We start from the raw sequence: 21259 nt of genomic DNA on the forward strand, positions 1-21259 counted from the left end.
TGTGGAGGATACTGACCTACCAAACAAATGGAAAATGGGTTGTTTAATGTACCAGAATTTTTATTTATAAATCCAACTTTAAGAAAACGTAGCATTGTTCAAGGAACTCATTAACACTTAAGTAAAACTAACAATAAAAGACTTCAAAATATGTATTATAGAAAAGCATTGTCTTTTATTTAATTCCATACAAAATGTGATTAAAATATTAAATAGGTAATGAATCTTATTTGAAAATCACCAAGTCAGTTATTAAAATGTGGCCATTTTATTTTGGTTACCTCACTGTCATATATAATGACTTCTTTGTTTGTTACAAGCAGGTGCTATAAACACCAACTTTATGGCTTATCTCCGCCAGGAGTGTACGAACTTCTCCTTCCAATCGTACTAGTTCTTGAGCTTTGTCTTCTAAATATTTTTGATTGTCCTCATATTTTCTTTCTAACTCTGTAGGTGACAAAAACAAAAGTGTGAAGTATACATTTTGACCTTAAAATCAATTGATATTCCTTTGCCTAAAAAGTCCCATTTACATGCCTAAAATGTGAACATATCATGCAAACATGAGCTTCAGTCAAAGACATACCTTGTAGCAGTTGTAGTTTGCTGTTTGCTTGAGCTAAAAGTGTCTTTGCTTCATTCTGTAGCATTTCAGCTTTCCTTCTGGCATCAGCTGACTCTTCAGTTTTTTGGGCAATTAAGTTTTCTACTTTCTTATATTTTTCATCAAGTTCGCCATCCAGAGACTGCAGTTTCAAATTTGACCCAAAAGAGAAAGGATGTTAAGAGCTAGATCAGTCATATATTTATGATAAACCTGGGTCATGGCTATTAACATACATTCTGGGTAAAATGCCACCTACAGGAGTTCAGACTAATCAGTGATGAATAATAAAAACTGATGGATAAAATAGTCAATATACCATTGACATGATTTTTAAAAACCAATTTTAAAGATGTTCTGGAGTTGTGGTAGTATCTAGAATTGAATCTTGTTTACTGTAAATTATAATTTTCTATAGTATGAGTTTAAAAAAATAAAAAAAAAAGTTTAAAAAATAAGTTTTCTATTTAACCCTATCAGAAAATGGGGAGAAGAAATGAAGACATTTCCTCAAAGAAGAAATGCAGATGGCCAAAGGCACATGAAAAAATGTTCCACATCACTCAGAGATGCATATCAAAACAATGGATATCTCATGCCACAGAGACTAGCACACATCACAAAGAACAAGAACAATCAGTGCTGGTGGGGATGTGGGGAGAACGTAACTGTTCACTGCTGTTGGGAATGTCTAGTCCAGACTTTCTAGAAAACAATATGAATATTCCTCAAAAGATGAAAATTGATCTTATGATCCAGCGATACTATTCCTAGGGATATACCCTAGGAACACAAAAACACAGTATAAAAGAGCCCACTGCATTCCTATGTTCACTGCAGCATTATTTACAATAGCCAGAATCTGGAAACAGTCCAAGGGCCCTGAACAGATAAGTGTCTAAAGAAACTGGTATATTTACACAATGGAATACTATGCAGCTGTCAGGAAAAATGAAGTCATGAAATTTGCTTATACATGGGTGGACATGGAAGCTATTAAGCTGAGTGAAATGTGTCATAAGGAGAGGAATAGAATAGTCTCATCTGTGGGATATAAGAAAAAGACAGTATGGTAATATCCAGAGAATAGAGATGAGGGCTAGGAGGATCAGCCCTTGATATGAAGCTTGCCACAAAAAGTGATGAGTGCAATTAGATCACTAATCACACTGACAACTACCATGACAGTGATAGAGAAGAATGCCTGCCCCAGAGACATGCTTGGGGTAGGGGTAGTCATACATACTATGACTAAAACCCAACTATGAACATTTCTGTAGCCACAGTGCTTAAGTAAAGAAAAAAAATTTTTTAAGAAATGGACAGTCTGAAACTTGGTAAACAATACCAGGAAATCGTGCAAAAGGCAGATTTGGATGTGAGGGCGATCTGGCTGCGACATCTGTCACCCCATTGATCGCCAGGGTTGATTAGGCTGATCTGCCTGGCTAGGCGGGTGTCCCTTCCTCACTCCTCCATATGCGTCCCTTTCGAAGCTGCACCCTCAGTCGAAGAGGACGGCCTTCCCCGAATAGAGACGGACAGTTCTTTGGTCGAGGGTATACGAGTAGCTGCACTCCTATGCTAGAACCTCTTAACAAGCTCTCCCAAAAGGCAGTTTTACCAAAAGGAAGGGGAAGGTTGTGCAGCACGTGAGAAGTTTGTTGAGAAAATCTGCTTAATCACTGTTGTATAATCTGTGCCAAGCATTTTTTGTGTCTGAATGTAATGTCTTTTATGCAAAATAGTCTGTAAGACTACCTAGAGATACAGATTCAAACCCAATGAAAGTCACTGTAAAAAGCAGACATGGCAGTGAACTTTCCTTAGTGTTTTCCCCTCCCCCAGTCCAGAATATCTTTAAAGGTACATTAACATCGGGGGAGGGAGTGACTTAATTTCAGTTTATAATTTCTTACTATTCATTAATTATAAGTTTAAGAGGATCTCTTTGGAGATAAGCATTTGCCCACACACATTTAGAAATTGGCTTAAATAATTTCTTCTAGTTTAAAAAATAAGATATTACTCTGCAAAGTATTTGTTCCAATTAGAAGTTAAGGTATATTTGAAATGAGTGGAAAATGAAATCTGGTTCCCTATCTTTATAAGCTTTTTCTATCCAGCTTACTGCATGTTCTAAACATGTTTAACTAAAATATAGAAGTACGAACTCTTTTTTTGCTTGCTTTGGGGCTGCTATGCTTACGTAAACTTAATCCTTTTTTTTCTAAATGCATATCCAAGTTTGGTTTTGAGAACTAGATGTAATTACTAGATACTTCATGGCCACTCCTGTTTCCATTTTTTTCTCATCTGTGACTCTAAAAGTTTGCTACTTTGGATCAGGTTATTTGGAACATTTCTGATGTTCTGATGAATAAGTTATAACTTTTAGTTCCATTTAGAAGGGACATGCCCAAAGAAAGCAAGGAGACTAGCTGCTCCTTGATCAATTTAATTTAAGTTGCAAAGATTTACGTACCTTCTTCACCTCATCTGCACTTTGCTTCACAGTATATACTACTTTTTCAATATACTCTGCCTCTCCAGAGTTCTGAGCAGCTTTCCGCTTAAGTTCTTCCACATTCCTCTCTAACTCATTGATGCGTTGGGAGGCATTGAACAGAGTTTCTTCAGATGCTGCGGTTTCTGATTCAATCTAAAAGTACAACATCAATCATTTAGCAAGCCATTAGTTTAAAGAGAAATATTTATGACACAAATTAAGGCAAAATATCCAGGTATTCCCTGCATGACAGGGCCTGAGTAATGTTGCATCCTCAGTCCCTTGCACTGACATTGACTGCCTGATCTGCTAAGAATTGTTCTGGGGGGGGGCGGGGGGGGCGGAGAGATAGCATGGAGGTAAGGCATTTGCCTTTCATACAGGAGGTCATCGGTTCGAATCCCGGCGCCTCATATGGTCCCCCGTGCCTGCCAGGAGCAATTTCTGAGCCTGGAGCCAGGAATAACCCCTGAGTACTGCCGGGTGTGACCCAAAAACCACAAAAAAAAAAAAAAAAAAAAAAAAAAAGAATTGTTCTTTGGGCCCTTAGACCTTAGGCCACTGAGGGCCCTTCCCCACCACCAATGTCCAAGATTAGTCCTGCCTATAACTTATATCATTTTATTCTTTTGGTACTTCAGGTTTTCTGTTAGGAATGAATAATTTGAGGTGCTTGCCTTGCATGTGGCCACCCAGGTTTGGTTCCTGGGCCCCAGATGGTCCCCAAGCTCTGCTAGATTGATCTGAGTCTATGTAGAGCCAAGAGTAAGACCTGAGCATTGCCAGATATGTCCCCCCAAACACCAACTGAAAACATTTTAAGAGCCACCTGCAAATTGGATAAATTTCCAAATGTGATGGAAAATCATAACCCCTAGTATTCTATCTTCTCAAGTCTAAATACTGAACTCCTGCTGTGGAGATTAGTGGCACTTTAGAAACTACCTAGAAAGCTAATTTGAATTTTGGATCAGGATTGTTATTGAAATATTTGAGAAGTTAACTATGGTACTGAGAGATGGCATATGATTTATAAGACATTATAAATCCCACATGGGAATATTTTTTCAAAGTATAATCCAATCAACAGTGAATTTTATAAACTAGCCAAAGTAATCAGTCTTACCTATAATCTGATTTTCAAACCAAATTATTTTTTGCTTTTGCAGCCACACCTAGTACTGCCTATGCCCTACTTTCTGCTCAGTGCTTCAGGATATCCTAGAATCAGGATTAAACTCAGGCCTCCTTAGCAAGGCAAACATTACAGCTCTTGAAACATCTCCCAAGTTCCTTATATGTTTATATGCTACATTAGCGTAGGGAAAAAAAAATCCTATTTAAAATTAGTAGAACATAAGTTTAACAGTAAACAGATGAGTATTTTTTAAAAAAGCTTGAAAATATATACATATGTTAAAATTTTAAGATGGAAAAGTGAAACTATATATACATATGTTAAAATTTTAAGATGGAAAAGTTGAAAAGCTGAAAACAAAAAGGGGAAGACAGGTTTGTCTTTTAACAGTAGGAAAGGAAAAAACAAATTGAACCTAAAAATCTATTCCTCAGGTTTTAAATGTCAGGGACTTGTACCAGGAAGGCTGTTTGTTAGCATGGAGTACTGGAAAGCTCTAACACCAAAATTATATTCTGGAAGGCTGGAGAGGGCTCAATGGCTGAGCACATGTTTTGTGTGTTGGCTTAATTCCCAGCACTGCATGACGGTCCTTCTGAGCACCACCTAGAGCAGCCCCTGAGCACAAAGCCAAGAATAATCATATTCCTGGGTAGGGAATGGTGGAGTCTTGCAGGGGGACAGGAAGGGTGACTACACCTAGTGGAGATCAGTGCTCCCTTCTGATGGTATTAAGACCATATTTGCTGTTGGGGATCAAACCAGGATCATCTGTGTGCACAGCAAATGCCTTACTCTTTATTACCTCTCCAGGTACTTTGCTTTTGAACAGTACCTGGCTATGCTCAAAGCTTCCTGGATCTGTGCTCAGTGATAGGTCCTGATGGGGATCTGAATTGAGCCCAGGTCAGCTACATGCAAGTCACATGTCTTACCTGTGTTTATTTTTTCTTTCTCTTTAAGCTTTCTTTTTTTTTTTTTTTTTTTTTTTTTTTTTTGGTTTTTTTTTTTTTTTTTGGGTCACACCTGGCAGTGCTCAGGGGTTATTCCTGGCTCCAGGCTCAGAAATTGCTCCTGGCAGGCACAGGGGACCATATGGGGCGCCGGGATTCGAACCGATGACCTCCTGCATGAAAGGCAAACGCCTTACCTCCATGCTATCTCTCCGGCCCCTCTTTAAGCTTTCTTTTATGAAACAAATGAACTTTGAAAATGGGAAGAAAGGGCCCAGAGAGATAGCACAGCGACGTTTGCCTTGCAAGCAGCCGATCCAGGACCAAAGGTGGTTGGTTCGAATCCCGGTGTCCCATATGGTCCCCCGTGCTGCCAGGAGCTATTTCTGAGCAGACAGCCAGAAGTAACCCCTGAGCACCGCCGGGTGTGGCCCAAAAACCAAAAACCAAAAAAAAAAAAGAAAATGGGAAGAAAAGTGTTTTGTTTATAGACTAAAATGTAATTGTTATCACTAAGGAATGAGAAGACATAGAATAAAGTGCTAAATCCATGTGAAAAATTCTTAAGAATACCTTGAATAACTGGTAGTCTAACTTTTTGTTTATAAAAATATTTATGAGGAGGCTGGAGAGATAGACTAAGGCACCATGCCTTGCATGCAGCTGACTCTCCCTATTCAGTTCCAGCATTCCAGGGTGAACACTGCCACTGAATATTCCACTGCACATTGCCCAGTGTACCCCTAGAGACCTTTAAGCACAAGTGGGTGGTTCTGGGTGACCATTGGCACATGAGGGTATTAGCAATATAGTTTCCTTGGTTTCTCACATTGAACTGCCAGCCTTATCAGCCTTGGGAGGGTCTCCTATGCCTATTGTGCTCCACTTGTGAGGTCCAAATATGGTGTGGGAGAATTATAGTACAGGGCTTTCCTTATATGCAGCTGACTGATTATGGTTTGATCCATGGAACTGCATGGTCCCCCCTCACCTTCCCATTCCTTGGCAAATTATTAAGGGTTGGGTGGATAGCTCCAAGATCTGGAACACATGCTTTGCATGAAGGGGTCCTGAGTTTGATCCTGAAAACCTATGTCCCCCAGCTTTGACAGGCCCAAATTACTGAACTTGACGGGCCTGGGTATTGTCAGGAATGGTGGTGGATCCCTGAACACTGCTAAAGAGGCCCTAAAAGTGTAAAAATTTTCAGACATTCTAAACAAAACAAATAGTTTGCTATTAGGTCCCTGGAAGGAGTGGGCATTAGATTTCCAATAGTTTTGAGAAACTTGATTTTTGCAAATGATCATATTAATCTTAACGACAGAGACTGTTTTTAATATACAACATCCAGAGTTTACAAAATTGATTCTGAAATAGCCACTTGATACTACTTAATAGTATGTTTTTTCTTGAATGAACATAATAATCTGCTTTTTTTGTGTCTTTTTTCTTGAGCTTTATGTAGGGCAAACATGAAAGAGGGTTGAACATGTTCTCATGTCTTTTCTCCACTTAAACACATCACCTTTACCATTAGGGTTTAGGGAGAAGCTGAGATATATTAAAATAATCCTTTAATTTCTGTTGTATTTTCATAGCTCTCGTGAATGCACTCCCTTTTCTGACACACATCTTACCGAAGTTAGCAGATTCTGTGTCCCCTGGATGTCCTCGTCTGCTTGTTTAATTGCCTTCTCTGCTGCAATTTGGGCCTTTTCTGCTTCTTCCAGAGCTTCCTTTACCATGTCTGCAGTGACTTTTACATCTGTTGCACTTTTGCTGAGATGAGAAAAGTGAGAGAGTATATGTTAACAAGCAAAGATTTACTCTTCAATTTTTCTCTCTCTCAATGAATCTATGACTCCAACTCAGTTCTCCTGAATGCGTGTAGTCATCCCAATGAGCAGTTTTCTCTCTTTAGTCCTTTAAACTCTTCTGTTAAGCCTTCCTAAAGTGATCCATAGAAACTCACAGATCATTCTTAGAAATTTTAGAGGCTGAAGAAATATTTGAATACTCCCTGTTAGCTAGACAAAAGGAGCCTCTTCACATACCTGGCTTTTTTAGCTTCTCCTAACAACATCTCCGCTCTGGCAATGTCGGCAGCACTTTGTTGCAGAATAACTTCGACTTGAGAAAGGCTTTCCACTCTTTCCCGGATGTCGTCTGTCAAGTTCTGTAACTGCTCTGGGGTGCTAGGCATTTCCATTTTCAACACTTCATTAGCAACGGCTTCAATGCTGTCCAAATCAGCGCTGTCTTCTGTTAAAAGCAAAGATTCCCACAGAGTGGTGAAAAAATCATATATGGCTCACTCATTTCAACCACTCCTACTCATCCTTCTAGATCATTTACTAATTGTGGGATTACATCAAGACAAACACACTTATTATTGAGCACCACTTGGGGATAGTGCAAAGGTTTAGAATGAGAAACAGATGAGGTTTTAAAGGCTATTCAAGTTTGAAAGAAAAAGGACATCTGCAGATGGAGAGACAAAGTCCAGTCTCCAAAATGTGGCAGGAGCCAGGAGTAAGCGCTAAGCACCACTGGGTGTGCTCCCAAGCAAAACAAACCATACACACCACACCACACCCCCCCCCCACACACACGCATGCAGATACACACAAAACCATCATGAAAAAAATCGAATGATTTGTACGATAGGACACAGTCAAAGTATAAAACTGGGATTTAATTCCAAAAGATTAAATCTTCAGTTGAAGTGGTGAGAACAGGAATTGTAAATGCAGACAAGAAAGACAATTCTGTCAAAGCAACAATATTCTGAATGTTTATCAAAATAAAGGCAAATGTTTAGGGAGTTTTGATTGGTCAAACAGGTTAATTTATTTTAAAATATGTCACAAAATTTTAGGTTAAAAAAAAACAAACCAATCACCAAAGACTACATAAATGGTTCCCTAAAGTAATCTGGGTGGTTGGGGTTACACCCAGCAACACTAAAGGCTAACTTCTAACTCTGCTCAGGGATCACTCCTGGCAGGCTCAGGACCAACCCAAGTCAGCAGTACAAAAGGCAAACATCCTATCCACTGTACTATCACACAGGTCCAAAGTCCCCTAAGATTTTAAACACAGTGAAAGTCGGTACCCACAAATTATTGTAGGAGTTTAGTAAAGAAAAAACTAGTAAGGAACCTGAAATGTCGTATGAAAGCCATCATCGAATCACATTTAATTGTGTTTAAAATCTTAGGGGGGGGGGGCGCCGGGAAGGTGGCGCTAGAGGTAAGGTGTTTGCCTTGCAAGCGCTACCATAGGACGGACCGCGGTTCCATCCCCTGGCTCCCATATGTTTCCCCCAAGCCAGGAGCGACTTCTGAGCACATAGCCAGGAGTAACCCCTGAGCATCAAACGAGTGTGGCCCAAAAAACAAAACAAAGCAAAAAACCAAAAAAAAAAAACAAAAACAAAAAAACTTAGGGGACTTTTAAAGTAAGATAAAAAATTAGGTAGGAATTAAATCCTAGTTAGTATGCTAACCATGCTAATATCATTTGTTAGTAACTTTCATGAACTTAGGATTCATTCCTGACCAGCTAGTTATCAAGCAAAATGACTGCTCAGAATTTTCTAGGAAATTTTATTTCCTCCTTTTATGAAACAACATAAATGGTGACCTCTTCCTTTTTTTTCCCCCTTTGGTTTTGAGCCACACCCAGTGATGCTCAGGGGTTACTCCTGCTATGCGCTCAGGAATTCCTCCTGGTTTGGGGGACCATATGGGACTCTGGGGGATCAAACCATGGTTCGTCCTAGACTAGCACAGGCAAGGCAGATGCCTTACTGCTTGTGCTACCGCTCCAGCCCCTCTTCCTTTAAATAGTGTTGATTCTTTGTCAAGAAATCGTAGGAGTTGGGCCCGGAGAGATAGCACAGCGGCGTTTGCCTTGCAAGCAGCCGATCTAGGACCAAAGGTGGTTGGTTCGAATCCCGGTGTCCCATATGGTCCCCCGTGCCTGCCAGGAGCTATTTCTGAGCAGATAGCCAGGAGTAACCCCTGAGCACCTCCGGGTGTGGCCCAAAAACCAACCAACCAAACAAACAAACAAAAGAAATCGTAGGAGGCTGAAAGCAAAGATGAAAATGCTAAGATAGGGCAGTAGCGTTTGCCTTGCAAGCAGCTGATCCAGGACCAAAGGTGGTTGGTTCGAATCCCGGTGTCCCATATGGTCCCCCGTGCCTGCCAGGAGCTTTTTCTGAGCAGACAGCTAGGAGTAACCCCTGAGCACGGCCAGGTGTGACCCAAAAACAAAAAGACAAAAAGAAAAAGAAAATGCTAAGATAGCGAAACAAAAAGCTAGAAAGTACAAGGGTTTCCCAAGCCATGGAGTGATCCTACCATGAGAATTTCTATTATATGACATAATACACAGCTTTCCTAATTAGTCTTTCTGTGAAAGTTTTCTGTAACTGGCAGCCAAAGCCATATTTATTGGTAACACTCAGACCATGACAAGAAATAATTAATAGCTGGACTACAATTCTAGAGTTTTTTTTTCTCACAGAACATCTAACATTTAAGGCCTATATTAGTTATAAATATACCACGAACAATAGAATTCTAATATTTGAAATCCATACCAAAATAAACTACTACTGTTGACTCAATTGACTCTCATATGTAATGTCTTTTTTTTTTTTTTTTTTTTTTGGTTTTTGGGCCACACCCGGAGGTGCTCAGGGGTTACTCCTGGCTATTTGCTCAGAAATAGCTCCTGGCAGGCACAGGGGACCATATGGGATGCGGGGATTCGAACCAAACACCTTAGGTCCCGGATCGGCTGCTTGCAAGGCAAACACCACTGTGCTATCTCTCCAGCCCCTTATATGTAATATCTTAAAGCTCATTTATCAACTGGACTTCTTGATTTGTTCCTGGAGTCTCAACTACATCTTTATGTACATAACACAGAACACACATATACAAGCTGCTCATTGGAAAAGTAACATCTCTTGAAAATGTTACTTTATTCCCTGTCAGAAGCTATCTTATCTAAACAGTATACTTTTTTTATTTGTTTGGTTAATTTTTTGGCCACTGCTGACAATACTTGGGGATTACTCCTTGCTGTGCATTCAGGAATCACTCCTGAAGGTGCTCAGAGATGCCAGGGATGGAACCCAGGTCAGCCTTGTGCAAAGCTAGTGCCCTACCTGCTGCACTGTTGCTCCAATCCCTAAAAAGGAGATTTGAATATAACCTTTAAACACAGAATCTTAGACAGAAATAGTTTTGTACTTCAAGATACAAAAAAAAAAAAAAAAAAGACTAAAAAGATAAATGAAAAATATTTTTTACCAGTCAAAAAGTTTCTGATTTGCTTGATCAGATTTCTCAGCTCCTCATTACTCCTGTCTACTTTTTCTTTGGTAGCATTGGTTTTCAACAGAACATCTTGTGCATTCTGTTTTGCTTCATCTGCCCTAAGTTTTGCTTCGGTGACCTGTATGGGAGGTATAGATGGAACAATTTCACTTTAACACAGATCAGACTACAATAAATACAATAAGTCTTCCAGAAAAATGATTCTGAAAATTAAACATTTGAAATCATGGTTTTTTAGAAACAAATAGCCCCCATTCAACACTTACTACATTCTAATACAGACTGAACATATTCAGTAAAGACTATTCTAGCATCATTTGAAAAAAATAAAAGGTTTTATTTCTCTAAAATGTCTGGTGACCTGTGAAGTTCTACTTAGATTTCTTCAAGTAAAAAACTTGAAATGCTCAAGTTTTTAATTATATAATTAAATGTAGCCCCAGGTAAGTACTGGACCCCTGTTAAGTAATATGATTATCAGATTATTTTAATTATAAAATAATAATTATAACTATATAGTATAAACTATAATTATATAAAATATATTATTATTCTCAACCCTTAAATTATCTATGATGGAGACCTCATCCAATTCTCTGATCTCAAAAACACTTAGCATTTCTTACTTGAACTATGAAATGCCTTTTTCATTGTAGTCAGTATTTAGAAGAGCTTTCTCCCTGTCAGATCCACCAGTTCAGTAAAGTAAACAAACAACTCAGGTGGAGGCCATGCTCTGAATTACCATCTTGGAGAGCTGCTCCACCTCAGCCAGAGCACTCAGGACATCTTGGTCGAAGTCCATGGCTTTCTGCCAGGCAGAATGTGCAATATCGACGAGACCACCACAGCCGGGCCCTCCACATTTCTTCTGTCCTTCATCAGTTCTGCAGTTTGGGCCGCCACATTCAGTCTCAGAACAGGAGGCTCCTGGAGGCGTTCCACAGGTCTGCAAGAGTCAAGGAGCAGTGTAAGTGCTACAGTGAAACAGCTGTGCAGGGCTTGGGTGGCCCTAGAGTAGGTGGTCGAAAGCCAGAGTGTTTGGAAATCATGTTCAGATGGAGAGAGGCACATGGAGTTTAGGAACAAGCTAACCCAATTATTTCCCAGGAGACAAAATTCATCCTTCTTCATCAATACTGTCTCCCTGCTGAACATGATGATCTGGTTTGCCCAGGATACAAACATCTGCTATGTCAAGTTGTAAGTCTGCCAGTTAAAGAGCCAAAGAATGCTTCCTCTTTATTCTGCCCAGTTAGGTTACCCTACTACCACCCTTTTTGCTTTTTTGGGTCATTATCAGTTGTGCTTAGGGCTCACTCCTGGCACAGTGCTTAGAGGTTACTCATGGCAGGACCATGTATAGTGGTGGGGATGGAAACAGGTCAGTTGCATGTCAAACAAGCACCTTATCTGCTGTACTATCACCTCCCCAGCCCATAAACTTTTCTTTTATAAAGGTCTGGAAATCTACTTGAGATCTACTACCATCTTAACTTCTGGTGTAGAGGATGTCATAAAACCCCATAATAGTAACTTATCTATTTTGGAAGATTTTAGATAAAATAGCCAAGAATAAATCAGATGCAGGAGGAAGGAAAGAAAGGACAAACTATGGTGCACTGTAAGGAGATGTAATTGGGGAAGAAAGAGTTTGCTTGTGGGATCTGACCAGAAGTGGGGAGACATTCCAGATATGAAAACAAACAAACAAACAAAAAATAACTTTCCTGAAAAGGCAGGTGGAACTTCTACTACACCACCCCTACCTACCTCTACAAACTTATATCAAAATCTTGAGAAGATCAGGTTAGTCATTGCATACAAATACAAACTGATAAATTTCAACTTTCAAATACTGATCTGGGAAATTATTTTATTAAGAAAATGTTAATTTGGGCCCGGCTGTGTTTGCCTTGCAAGCAGCCAATCCAGGACCTAAGGTGGTTGGTTCAAATCCCGGTGTCCCATATGGTCCCCCGTGCCTGCCAGGAGCTATTTCTGAGCAGACAGCCAGGAGGAACCCCTGAGCACCACCCAAAAACACAAAATAATAAATAAAAAAATTAAAAAAAGAAAGAAAACGTTAATTTGTAGAAAATACATTACAGTGTATATAATTGTACCATAATTGTAGTCAGCAAAATACTGACTACAGTAAAAGTTAAAATACTTTTGTACAAGTAAAGTATTCTCTGAAATAGTAAAGTTTTTTAACTGAATAAAATCAACTCTTAATTGAATCATTTTATCTCAAATAAATAACTAAATAAAGTTAAGTGCCTTATTTACATTACCTAAAATGATTCAGAAAATAAAGTTTATTCTCAGAAACCTGAGAAATGAATCTCAGGGCTACTTTCTAAAAACAAACACCACCCTGGAAGTTCTGTTTTATTTCAACAAGCAGGGCAGCATGAAATACCAGCATGCTTTGAGCTAAATACACACAAAACTAAAGGTATTTGATAAGTAAAAAGGAACACACATCTCTCTAAAAGGGGCAGCACGGAACCTATAAGGAGAGTTCACCTAGGTCAACCGAGAAAGACTAACACACAGCTAGATTTGGGAAGAAGCTGACTAGTCTCAAGACAGCTCACCAGATGGAAAAGCATATACACAAGCATTTAAGGGCCAGAGAACAACCCTTGGCCACCCACTGTGCCTGAGGTAGCTTCTGCAAAAGCAAGCATCCTTTTGTATTCTGTTTCTCTTACTAATTAAATTTTATTTGTGATTACTGATTTTTATTGGTGTTTGTAAAGAGGAAAATAATATGGAAAGAAGAGAACAGCATTTCAAGACTATGTAAAATTCTATTAGGTAACATTTACATATTGTTCTGGGCCTCCATGTATCTCCATGTGCCTATCTCTACCTTTCCTTTAGAGGTCATGGAGTTTCATATAATAATGGATTTTTGGAACCTTGTAAGCATGCATCAATCAATCTGTCATGGCCAATTAGAGTGTGTTCTTGTCTGTCTCAAAGAAAAGGAGAGAGGGAAAGAGTTGGAAGAAGGTTGGAGATGAGAAACCCATGATAAAATTGCAATCAAAAATGAATTCTTCAGGGCCGGAGTGGTGGCACAAGCCATAGGGCATTTGCCTTGCACGCATTAACCTAGGATGGACCGTGGTTCGATCCCCTTGCAACCCACATGGCCCCCCAAGCCAGAAGCAATTTCTGAGCACATAGGCAGGAGTAACCCCTGATTGTCACCGGGTGTGGCCCAAAACCAAAAAATAAAATGTGATTCTTCAGTCTTTTATGCACCCACCATCTCTATTCCTCTTTTACTGCTATTTTGTATTTCCAGCCTAAGAGAGAGAAATACCCTTTAAATTTTCTGATAAATGCCATTCCCTGGAAAACAAGAGGAAGAAACAGGTTTAGTTTGACCTTTTCTTTTTCTTTTTTTTTTTTGGCCCTTTGCCTGATTTTCATTAAATGCACTACTCAATTTCATTTGGCTCCAGAGTAACTTTTTAAAAGCTTCTGGGAAATTAATCTACTTTCTGGTTTCAGTGTTAATCTTCACCAGGTAAAGTTACCAGAACAAAAGAATATTTTCACTTAGCACCCATAGAAAATTTTCATTTGGCCCTATTAAGTTTAAACTTTTTTCCAGGACATCCTCACTCAGAATGATTCTAAATTACTTCATGGCATGAAATTTACACTTCAAATTAAAAAAAAAAAAAAAAAGGAAAAGTCCACAGTATAAAATAGAGCCAGTTTGGGGGGTGGTGGGAGGGGGTGGCAAGGAGATAGTTCAAAATGGTGGAACACATGCTCTGCATAAGGAAGGTCCAGGTTCAATCCTTGGTACTATTATTTTGCAGGCTCCATGGAGTGTCTTCTGAACACCAAGTAGAAAGTAGCCCTAGAACACTGCACTGTATGTTCCCTTCCACCCAAATAAAATTAATCAGGCTTAGATCAGAAATCATGAATGAAGACAACAAAATAGAAAAGTAGTCCTGATTCTTCAGCTGCCCAGAGGGAAGCACTGGAAGAGGGAAAGCATTGGAGAAATGCTGCTGTTTTTATTTCACATAGGATATGGATGTCCCACATAGTTAGGCCAGGGAGCAGAGTCTGTGAGTACCATTCCCTGCCCATTCGTCTGCATAGAGCACCAAGCAAAAGACAAAGCAGCCCATTTCTTCCTTCTTACAAAACTGATCTTTACCAGGTAAAGGTGGCTGCATGCAGGGGCCCCTCAGACCTACCAGTTCTGCAGCAGCTGATAGGTCTAAACTCTGTAGTTTGCCTGCCAGTTCATCCAGAAGTCGGGCCTGTTCTTCTTGTTTCTCCCTAAATTGGGACTCTCGTTCCAACATCAAGTCTTCTACTTGGTCTCGAATGAGAGCTGACTGTTCCACGGTGCTGCCAGGGTCAGTGGTGGAGGCATTCACCCGCTGCTCAGCCTCCAGAGACATCTGGAAATACTTGGTGATGCTGTCTAGGGCACCTGAGGTAAGAAGTGGAATTGCATGTCAGTCCCTTGGACCCAATCTCCTTATTAAGCAATGACAGTTGTCTTCAGGTCCTGCAGGCCTATATTGACTTTGTGATTTTGCTTCAGAAAGTTTAAGAAAAAAGACCTTTACAAAGTAGTCTAATTTTTCTCTCATCATCAACTTGATCCTGTTAGCACCTCCTCAGGCTATGAAGATACCAGACATCTGGGTGAAAAAATTAAATCATGCTGATGTTTCTACACACAGACAGCAACTGGCAGTAGGTATGTTTTAGATTATGTCTCACTCAAGAAACTGTTTAGATCTGCTCAACTGGCTAATATAAAAAACAATATGACATGTTTTAGCTTTTGGGAATTGTCAAAAACACTAGGAATGCTGTAAAAAGACAAACCTAGGCTAAATAGTGTGCTCTGACATATTTCTCCTTCCTTTCGCTTTAGATATGGTCTATGTGTCATCAACAATGAAAGGATTTGCAAGTTATTTTCTTTTTAGTTTTGCTACTTTTTTTGTTTGTTTGTTTTTGGGGGGAGGGCCACTACATGTGATGCTTAGAACTTACTCCTGGCACTGAGCTCAGGAATTACTCCTGGCAGTGCTTGGGGGAGCATATGCGGTATGAGGAATCAAACATGGATCAGCCACGTACAAGGTCAGTGCCTTACATGCTATACTATTACTCTGGCCCTTCAAATTATTTTCTGACCAAGCAACATTTGTGACTAGAAGAGAATTTGCATAAGTATTCAATAATTTCTTTTTCTTTTCTTTGATTTGGGGGCCACAACCAGAGGTATTTAGAGCTTTCTCCTGGCTCTACACTTAGAGATCATTCCCAGTCATTTCAAGAAACCATATGGGGCACCTGAATCATACCCAGGTCGGCCCTCAAGGCAATATAATAGGTAAAGAGTGCTTGCCTTGCCCAAGGCTAACCTGCATTTGATTCCCAGCATCCCATATGATATGGTTTTCCAAGCATAGCCAGGAATGATTTCTGAACATTGAACCAGGAATCATCTTTGAGCATAGCCTGATGTGGCCCCAAAACAAAGAGATTTTTCCTAAGGCAGGCTAAGGAGGCTAAACCAGTTAAGTGGAAAAGTTAGGAAATAGTTGTCATGCTAATGAACTGCCACTGGCTTCCAGGGACTTCAGTGTCCTCTTGCAGCATTAGAGAAATAAGAACTTTAATCAGCACCATGGCAGAGACAAAATGAGAAGAAAAAACTCTTAACATGATTAAAAATTACCTGAAATTTTCTCGGATGAGCCATATTAAATGTTAGGTAGGGGATTAATTAAATATATTGCTGAGATTATTTGTATAAGAAATATTCACCTCGGATATCTGAGTTTTTGATAAATTCCAATTGATCACCAAGCTCCTTCACTGTACGATCCAGATTTTCTGCTTCTGTCTGTAGAGCAGCTAGTTCTTTGGCTGTGTTGTTGCTTTGTGAAGCTGTGTCAGATAATTTCTCTTCTACTTGAGTCATTTTTTCAGTAACGTCTTTGGTTAATTTCCTGTAAAGAAAACGACCACTGTAACCTAAGTAAAATAAACCAAAAGGATATTCTACAATCTCATTTTTTCAATGCAGTCTCATTTTTTATACTTTCTACTAATCCTGTATCCATTACCCTATCTAATTTCAAACCAATCTAGTAATTTGCAACAATTCATCCCTCAAATGCTGGTTTTATTCTCCTCACCACTGGGAGATTCTATTAAATACAAGTTTTATTTCCTCTGACAAGAAACCAGAAACACTGTACAGGAATGCGTTGGCAGATGACCATTTGGGCATTCTGATTCGCTACTGAGTCCGAGTGTGGAGTTCCAACTGTCACTATAAACCACAATAGAATGTACAATCCCACACAGAATAAAGACATAACTGAGTCAAACAGAAAACGATGCCTTTCAGGATATCTCCCATAAAGTTCCTTTCTTGTACCTCTTGATCTCCCTCAAGTTGGAATGTACAGAAAGGAAGGCATCAGAAAGTCATAAAATAAATAAATTTATCACATAAGCCACGGCCTGCCAAAGGAGTCACCTTCCAAACAAGTACTTTTTCATAAGGGAAAAGGGACTATCAAGAACTAAGAGAGAATTCAGCAGTTAGGACACACGCTAGACACATGCGCAACTCTGGTTCAGTCCCAGAATCAGATGATTCCCTGAGAACCATACAGTGCAGCCCTGGAGGCCCTTAGCGCTGAAAGGGTTTGAGTAGCCTTGCATCCTCAGGCTGAGAATGGTCAGCGGGGTCCTTAGTACTCATGAGCACAGCTTTAAATAAAAAGGAATTTTTTAAGTTTTAAGTTTTGTTACCAAGAATGTAAAATGATCAACATTTAGCTTTCATAATACTACATCTGGCATCTAAACTCAGTTTTGAGCTATATTTTAGACCTCTATCTGCATAATGTGTGTATGCAGTGTATGTATACCACAAAAATAGCTGAAAAAATGTCAACTCTAATACTGTGTCAGTTAACTGAATGTAACAGTCTTTTCAAGGGCATCACAGTATTAAAAAACAGTGTACTTGCAGAGATGCTGAGGAGTTGAGGGCTGTTATAAAGATGCTATTAATGTTGAGATAATACTATGCCCTAGCTCATAAAGTTCTTTATAGAAGCGGTATATTTAGTGTTTTTTTTTTTTTTTTTTTTTTGGTTTTTGGGCCACACCCGGCGGTGCTCAGGAGTTACTCCTGGCTGTCTGTTCAGAAATAGCTCCTGGCAGGCACGGGGGACCATATAGGACACAGGGATTCGAACCAACCACCTTTGGTCCTGGATCGGCTGCTTGCAAGGCAAACGCCGCTGTGCTATCTCTCCAGGCCCGTGTTTTTTTTTTTTATAATAAATGTAATGCCTTCTCCTGAGATCATTTTTTATCTCTTTGGCCAATTAATCTGTTAATTCATAAAATCATAGGAGGTTCTCATTTCTTTTCATTGCATCAATATTACAATAAAGAACACTGTATGCTTTAAAAATAATACTGCTGGAACTAAAGAGATAATAGAGGGTACTTCATGATGCATAGGGTGCTGTCTTGCAGATGGGCATGACCTAAGTATCAAACACGGTGTGAATCAAAAGCAAAATAAATAAATATAAATAAAAATAATACTACATTGTCCTAAAACATATACCTCTGGATGCTGTGTTTAAAATAGGTTAATGAAACCAGTTTATAAGAGATGATTATAATCTAGCAGGATAAATTAATAGGAAGGGCAGAAACAAAACTGTTTCATGAATGTAATCTCTATTCTCAAAGGACAACAGATTTTTTTCCTTTTCCTTTAGGTCTGTAAGACCAAGTCTAAAAATTATGTGCTAAGGGGGCTCAATTCAGGTCAGGGCTTTTTAACTCTTACAGCCATGTGTCAGAAGGCCAAGCTGAATGACAGCTTTCTTTTATAGTCAGTAATGTAGTAAGGTCAAGTTCCTTATTAAATGCATTATTACATTACATAAGACCTAATACCCTGGTTAACTATGTGGTGTTGGGTATAAAATTTAGATGTTTGAAAGTAAGAACCAGTTTGTTAAAATCTAGAAGGTCCAATTCTATAATGAACGAGCAAACTTAATGTCCTTTTCATGCTTCTCATCTAGACTGTTAGGATGAAAGTCCACCTGGCTTCCCAAAGATGCTAACTAGTTTCAGCACACAAGAAATGTTTTTGTAATTCTGAGTGTAAAATTACTTCCACGTATGATTTAGATCAGAAAATCCTCTAGCTCCATGTCTTATGGAGTGTCTATAATGACAAATACATAGCATTGAGGAAAACACAATGCTTCATACTCTAGTTTTGTCCTGCCACCTATATCTTATTTTGCTGTGTGTTTGTTTGTTTTAGAGGTCCATATTGGTAAAGATCACTGGGATGTTTGAACAGGAGGAAGTAAAGCCAGGAGAAATGGTATAGAAATGACCCCAAACCTTGGGACACTGGTGAAGGGAAGTGGACACTGAATGTGGTACTCAGATGATGTGTAAATCAAAGTATCATTAACAGTATTGTTAATCATGTTACTTCAATAAAAATAAAAAAATAAATTCTCAAAAAGAGATAACCAAACCACTGAGAAAATAGGCATCATTCAATTCTTCCTCATTTCATGGGAAGAAAGCAAAACAAAACAAAACCCAAAATTATCTAATCAGAGACATGGTTCTTCAGAAAGGGCTCAAAATTTTCAAAAATTGTTCTTGTTGAGAAATTGTTAAAGTTCAGTTAAGTGGACCAATGGCTGAGCAGTGAAAATAACTTGGAAAAAATCTCATTCATGGTAATATAATTTCTTTGAAGTTCCTTAACATTTTGGGGGGGGGTGTCACACTCCTCAGTGCTCAGAGGTTACCCTTGGCTCTATGTTCAGAAATTGCCCCTGACAGGCTGGGGGAGGGCGCGTAATATGGGATGCCGGGATTCGAACCACCATCTGTCTAGGTCAGCTGCGTGCCAAGGCAAATGCCCTACCACTGTGCTATTTCTCCAGCCCCTACCTTAACTTATTGTAACAACTATTTATACTAATTCTTTTTATTTTAGTGGCCCAATTAAGTTCAATCATATCTAATTCCATAAAAATCAAAGGCAAATGGGATGAAGGGGACATTATCCACAGGAGAGAAGAGAGAAACAGCTCTGGAAAGGAGCTATCTCAGCTCACAAGTCTATCAAGCAGTACAGCAGAGACTCCATTCAGGATCTTGACTCCAAATCCATTCTGAGTCATTCTAATGCTGGAGAGTGCTACTGGTAGAAGAGCCCTGACTCTGAAAAGCAAACTTTACACTCAGCATTTTAGTACACAATGATATGCCACCACTCATCAACCCAGATGCCCAGGGTAAGGACTGCTGGAAGATGGGCTGCCCAACCTGTACTGCCCCTCACCAGACTGGCCACCTGATAAGGACCACTGTCTCTGCAATTCACTCCTCAAAACACAAACACTGTGCTGTCACTCTGGCTCATCAACTACTTACTCTGCTTCCTCAAAGAGAGCCCCAATGTTTTTCAGCGGCTCTGTGGCAGGGCTTTGATCCAGGATGTATTTAATCTCACTGACTTTCTTCTCTATTGAGTCCACGGTCTCCCGGTAAGGCCCGATGACTCCGCTGATCTTTAAGGCCTTGGCTTTCTCTAGAAATTTCTGGGTCCTGTTGGTCAATTCAGAGACGATTGTATCCCACAAAGCGAAGCACTGGTGGCAGGGAGTGCAGTCTGGGAAGACACCCGAGTATCCTCGAGTGCATTTGTCACAGCGCAGACCTTCAACACCCTCAATGCAGACACAATGGCCCGTGGACTGGTCACACTGTGGTGTCTCAATGCCCCTGGCATCACAGTCACAGGCTAGAAGGGGAACAGAAATGAAGAACAGATGTACTTCATCAGGGTTAGTCCTGAGAATGCTCAGTCATTGCGACCACAGAAACATGTCAACTGGTGCCAGTGCCAGTGCCAGTGAGAATGGCAGCTGCCTCCTTCTCAAGCACAAGCACTACTTTAACTTTTGTTAATTCCTTCTTAATAACAATAATAAAGGGCTGGAGAGATAGTACACAAGTTAAGGCCTCTACTGTGCAGGTGGCCAACCTGGATTTAATTCCCAGCAACCCATGGGTATCCTAATTTCCACAAAAAGTGATTTCTGAGTAAAGAACCAGGAGTAATCCCTGAGTCCAGTTCAGTCCGGGGTGACCCCAAAATAATAACAAAACAATAATAGTAATACTAATAACATTTTTAAAAGTGAACACTTCCTGTGCCAAATGCTATAGAAAAGGCTTATATTCATTTTTTCCCTTTACATCTCATGCTATGGGAGAGGTATTCTAGCTGTTTGGTTTTGTTTGGAGGCCACATCCAGTGGTGCTCAGAACCATGAGGTGCTGGGAATCAAACTGGGGTCAGCTGTGTGTAAGGCAAGCACCTTGCCTGCTGTACTATCTCTTCGGCCCAGGAAAGGTATTCTTTTTTTTTTTTTTTTTTTTTGGTTTTTGGGCCACACCCGGTAACGCTCAGGGGTTACTCCTGGCTATACGCTCAGAAGTTGCTCCTGGCTTGGGGGACCATATGGGACACCGGGGGATCGAACCGCGGTCAGTCCAAGGCTAGCGCAGGCAAGGCAGGCACCTTATCTTTAGCGCCACCGCCCG

At 39.9% G+C, this 21259-nt stretch overlaps 1 protein-coding gene across 1 annotated transcript in view; it reads right to left on the minus strand.

Moving 5' to 3' along the window:
* Window positions 1–155: 155 nt before the first annotated feature.
* Window positions 156–21259, minus strand: part of LAMB1 (laminin subunit beta 1) — a 92645-nt gene continuing 71541 nt past the window's right edge. The window contains exons 24-33 of the mRNA XM_049783834.1: window positions 20084–20453; window positions 16400–16584; window positions 14803–15044; window positions 11310–11513; window positions 10538–10682; window positions 7265–7472; window positions 6848–6989; window positions 3093–3269; window positions 590–749; window positions 156–450 (exon numbers count right to left, since the gene is read on the minus strand). Of these exons, the coding sequence (XP_049639791.1) occupies window positions 314–450; window positions 590–749; window positions 3093–3269; window positions 6848–6989; window positions 7265–7472; window positions 10538–10682; window positions 11310–11513; window positions 14803–15044; window positions 16400–16584; window positions 20084–20453 (1970 nt within the window). The 3' untranslated portion in view covers window positions 156–313. The remainder of the gene's footprint in view (window positions 451–589; window positions 750–3092; window positions 3270–6847; window positions 6990–7264; window positions 7473–10537; window positions 10683–11309; window positions 11514–14802; window positions 15045–16399; window positions 16585–20083; window positions 20454–21259) is intronic.

This window comes from Suncus etruscus, chromosome 1 (genome assembly GCF_024139225.1).
Source record: "Suncus etruscus isolate mSunEtr1 chromosome 1, mSunEtr1.pri.cur, whole genome shotgun sequence".
Taxonomy (NCBI): Eukaryota; Metazoa; Chordata; class Mammalia; order Eulipotyphla; family Soricidae; genus Suncus; species Suncus etruscus.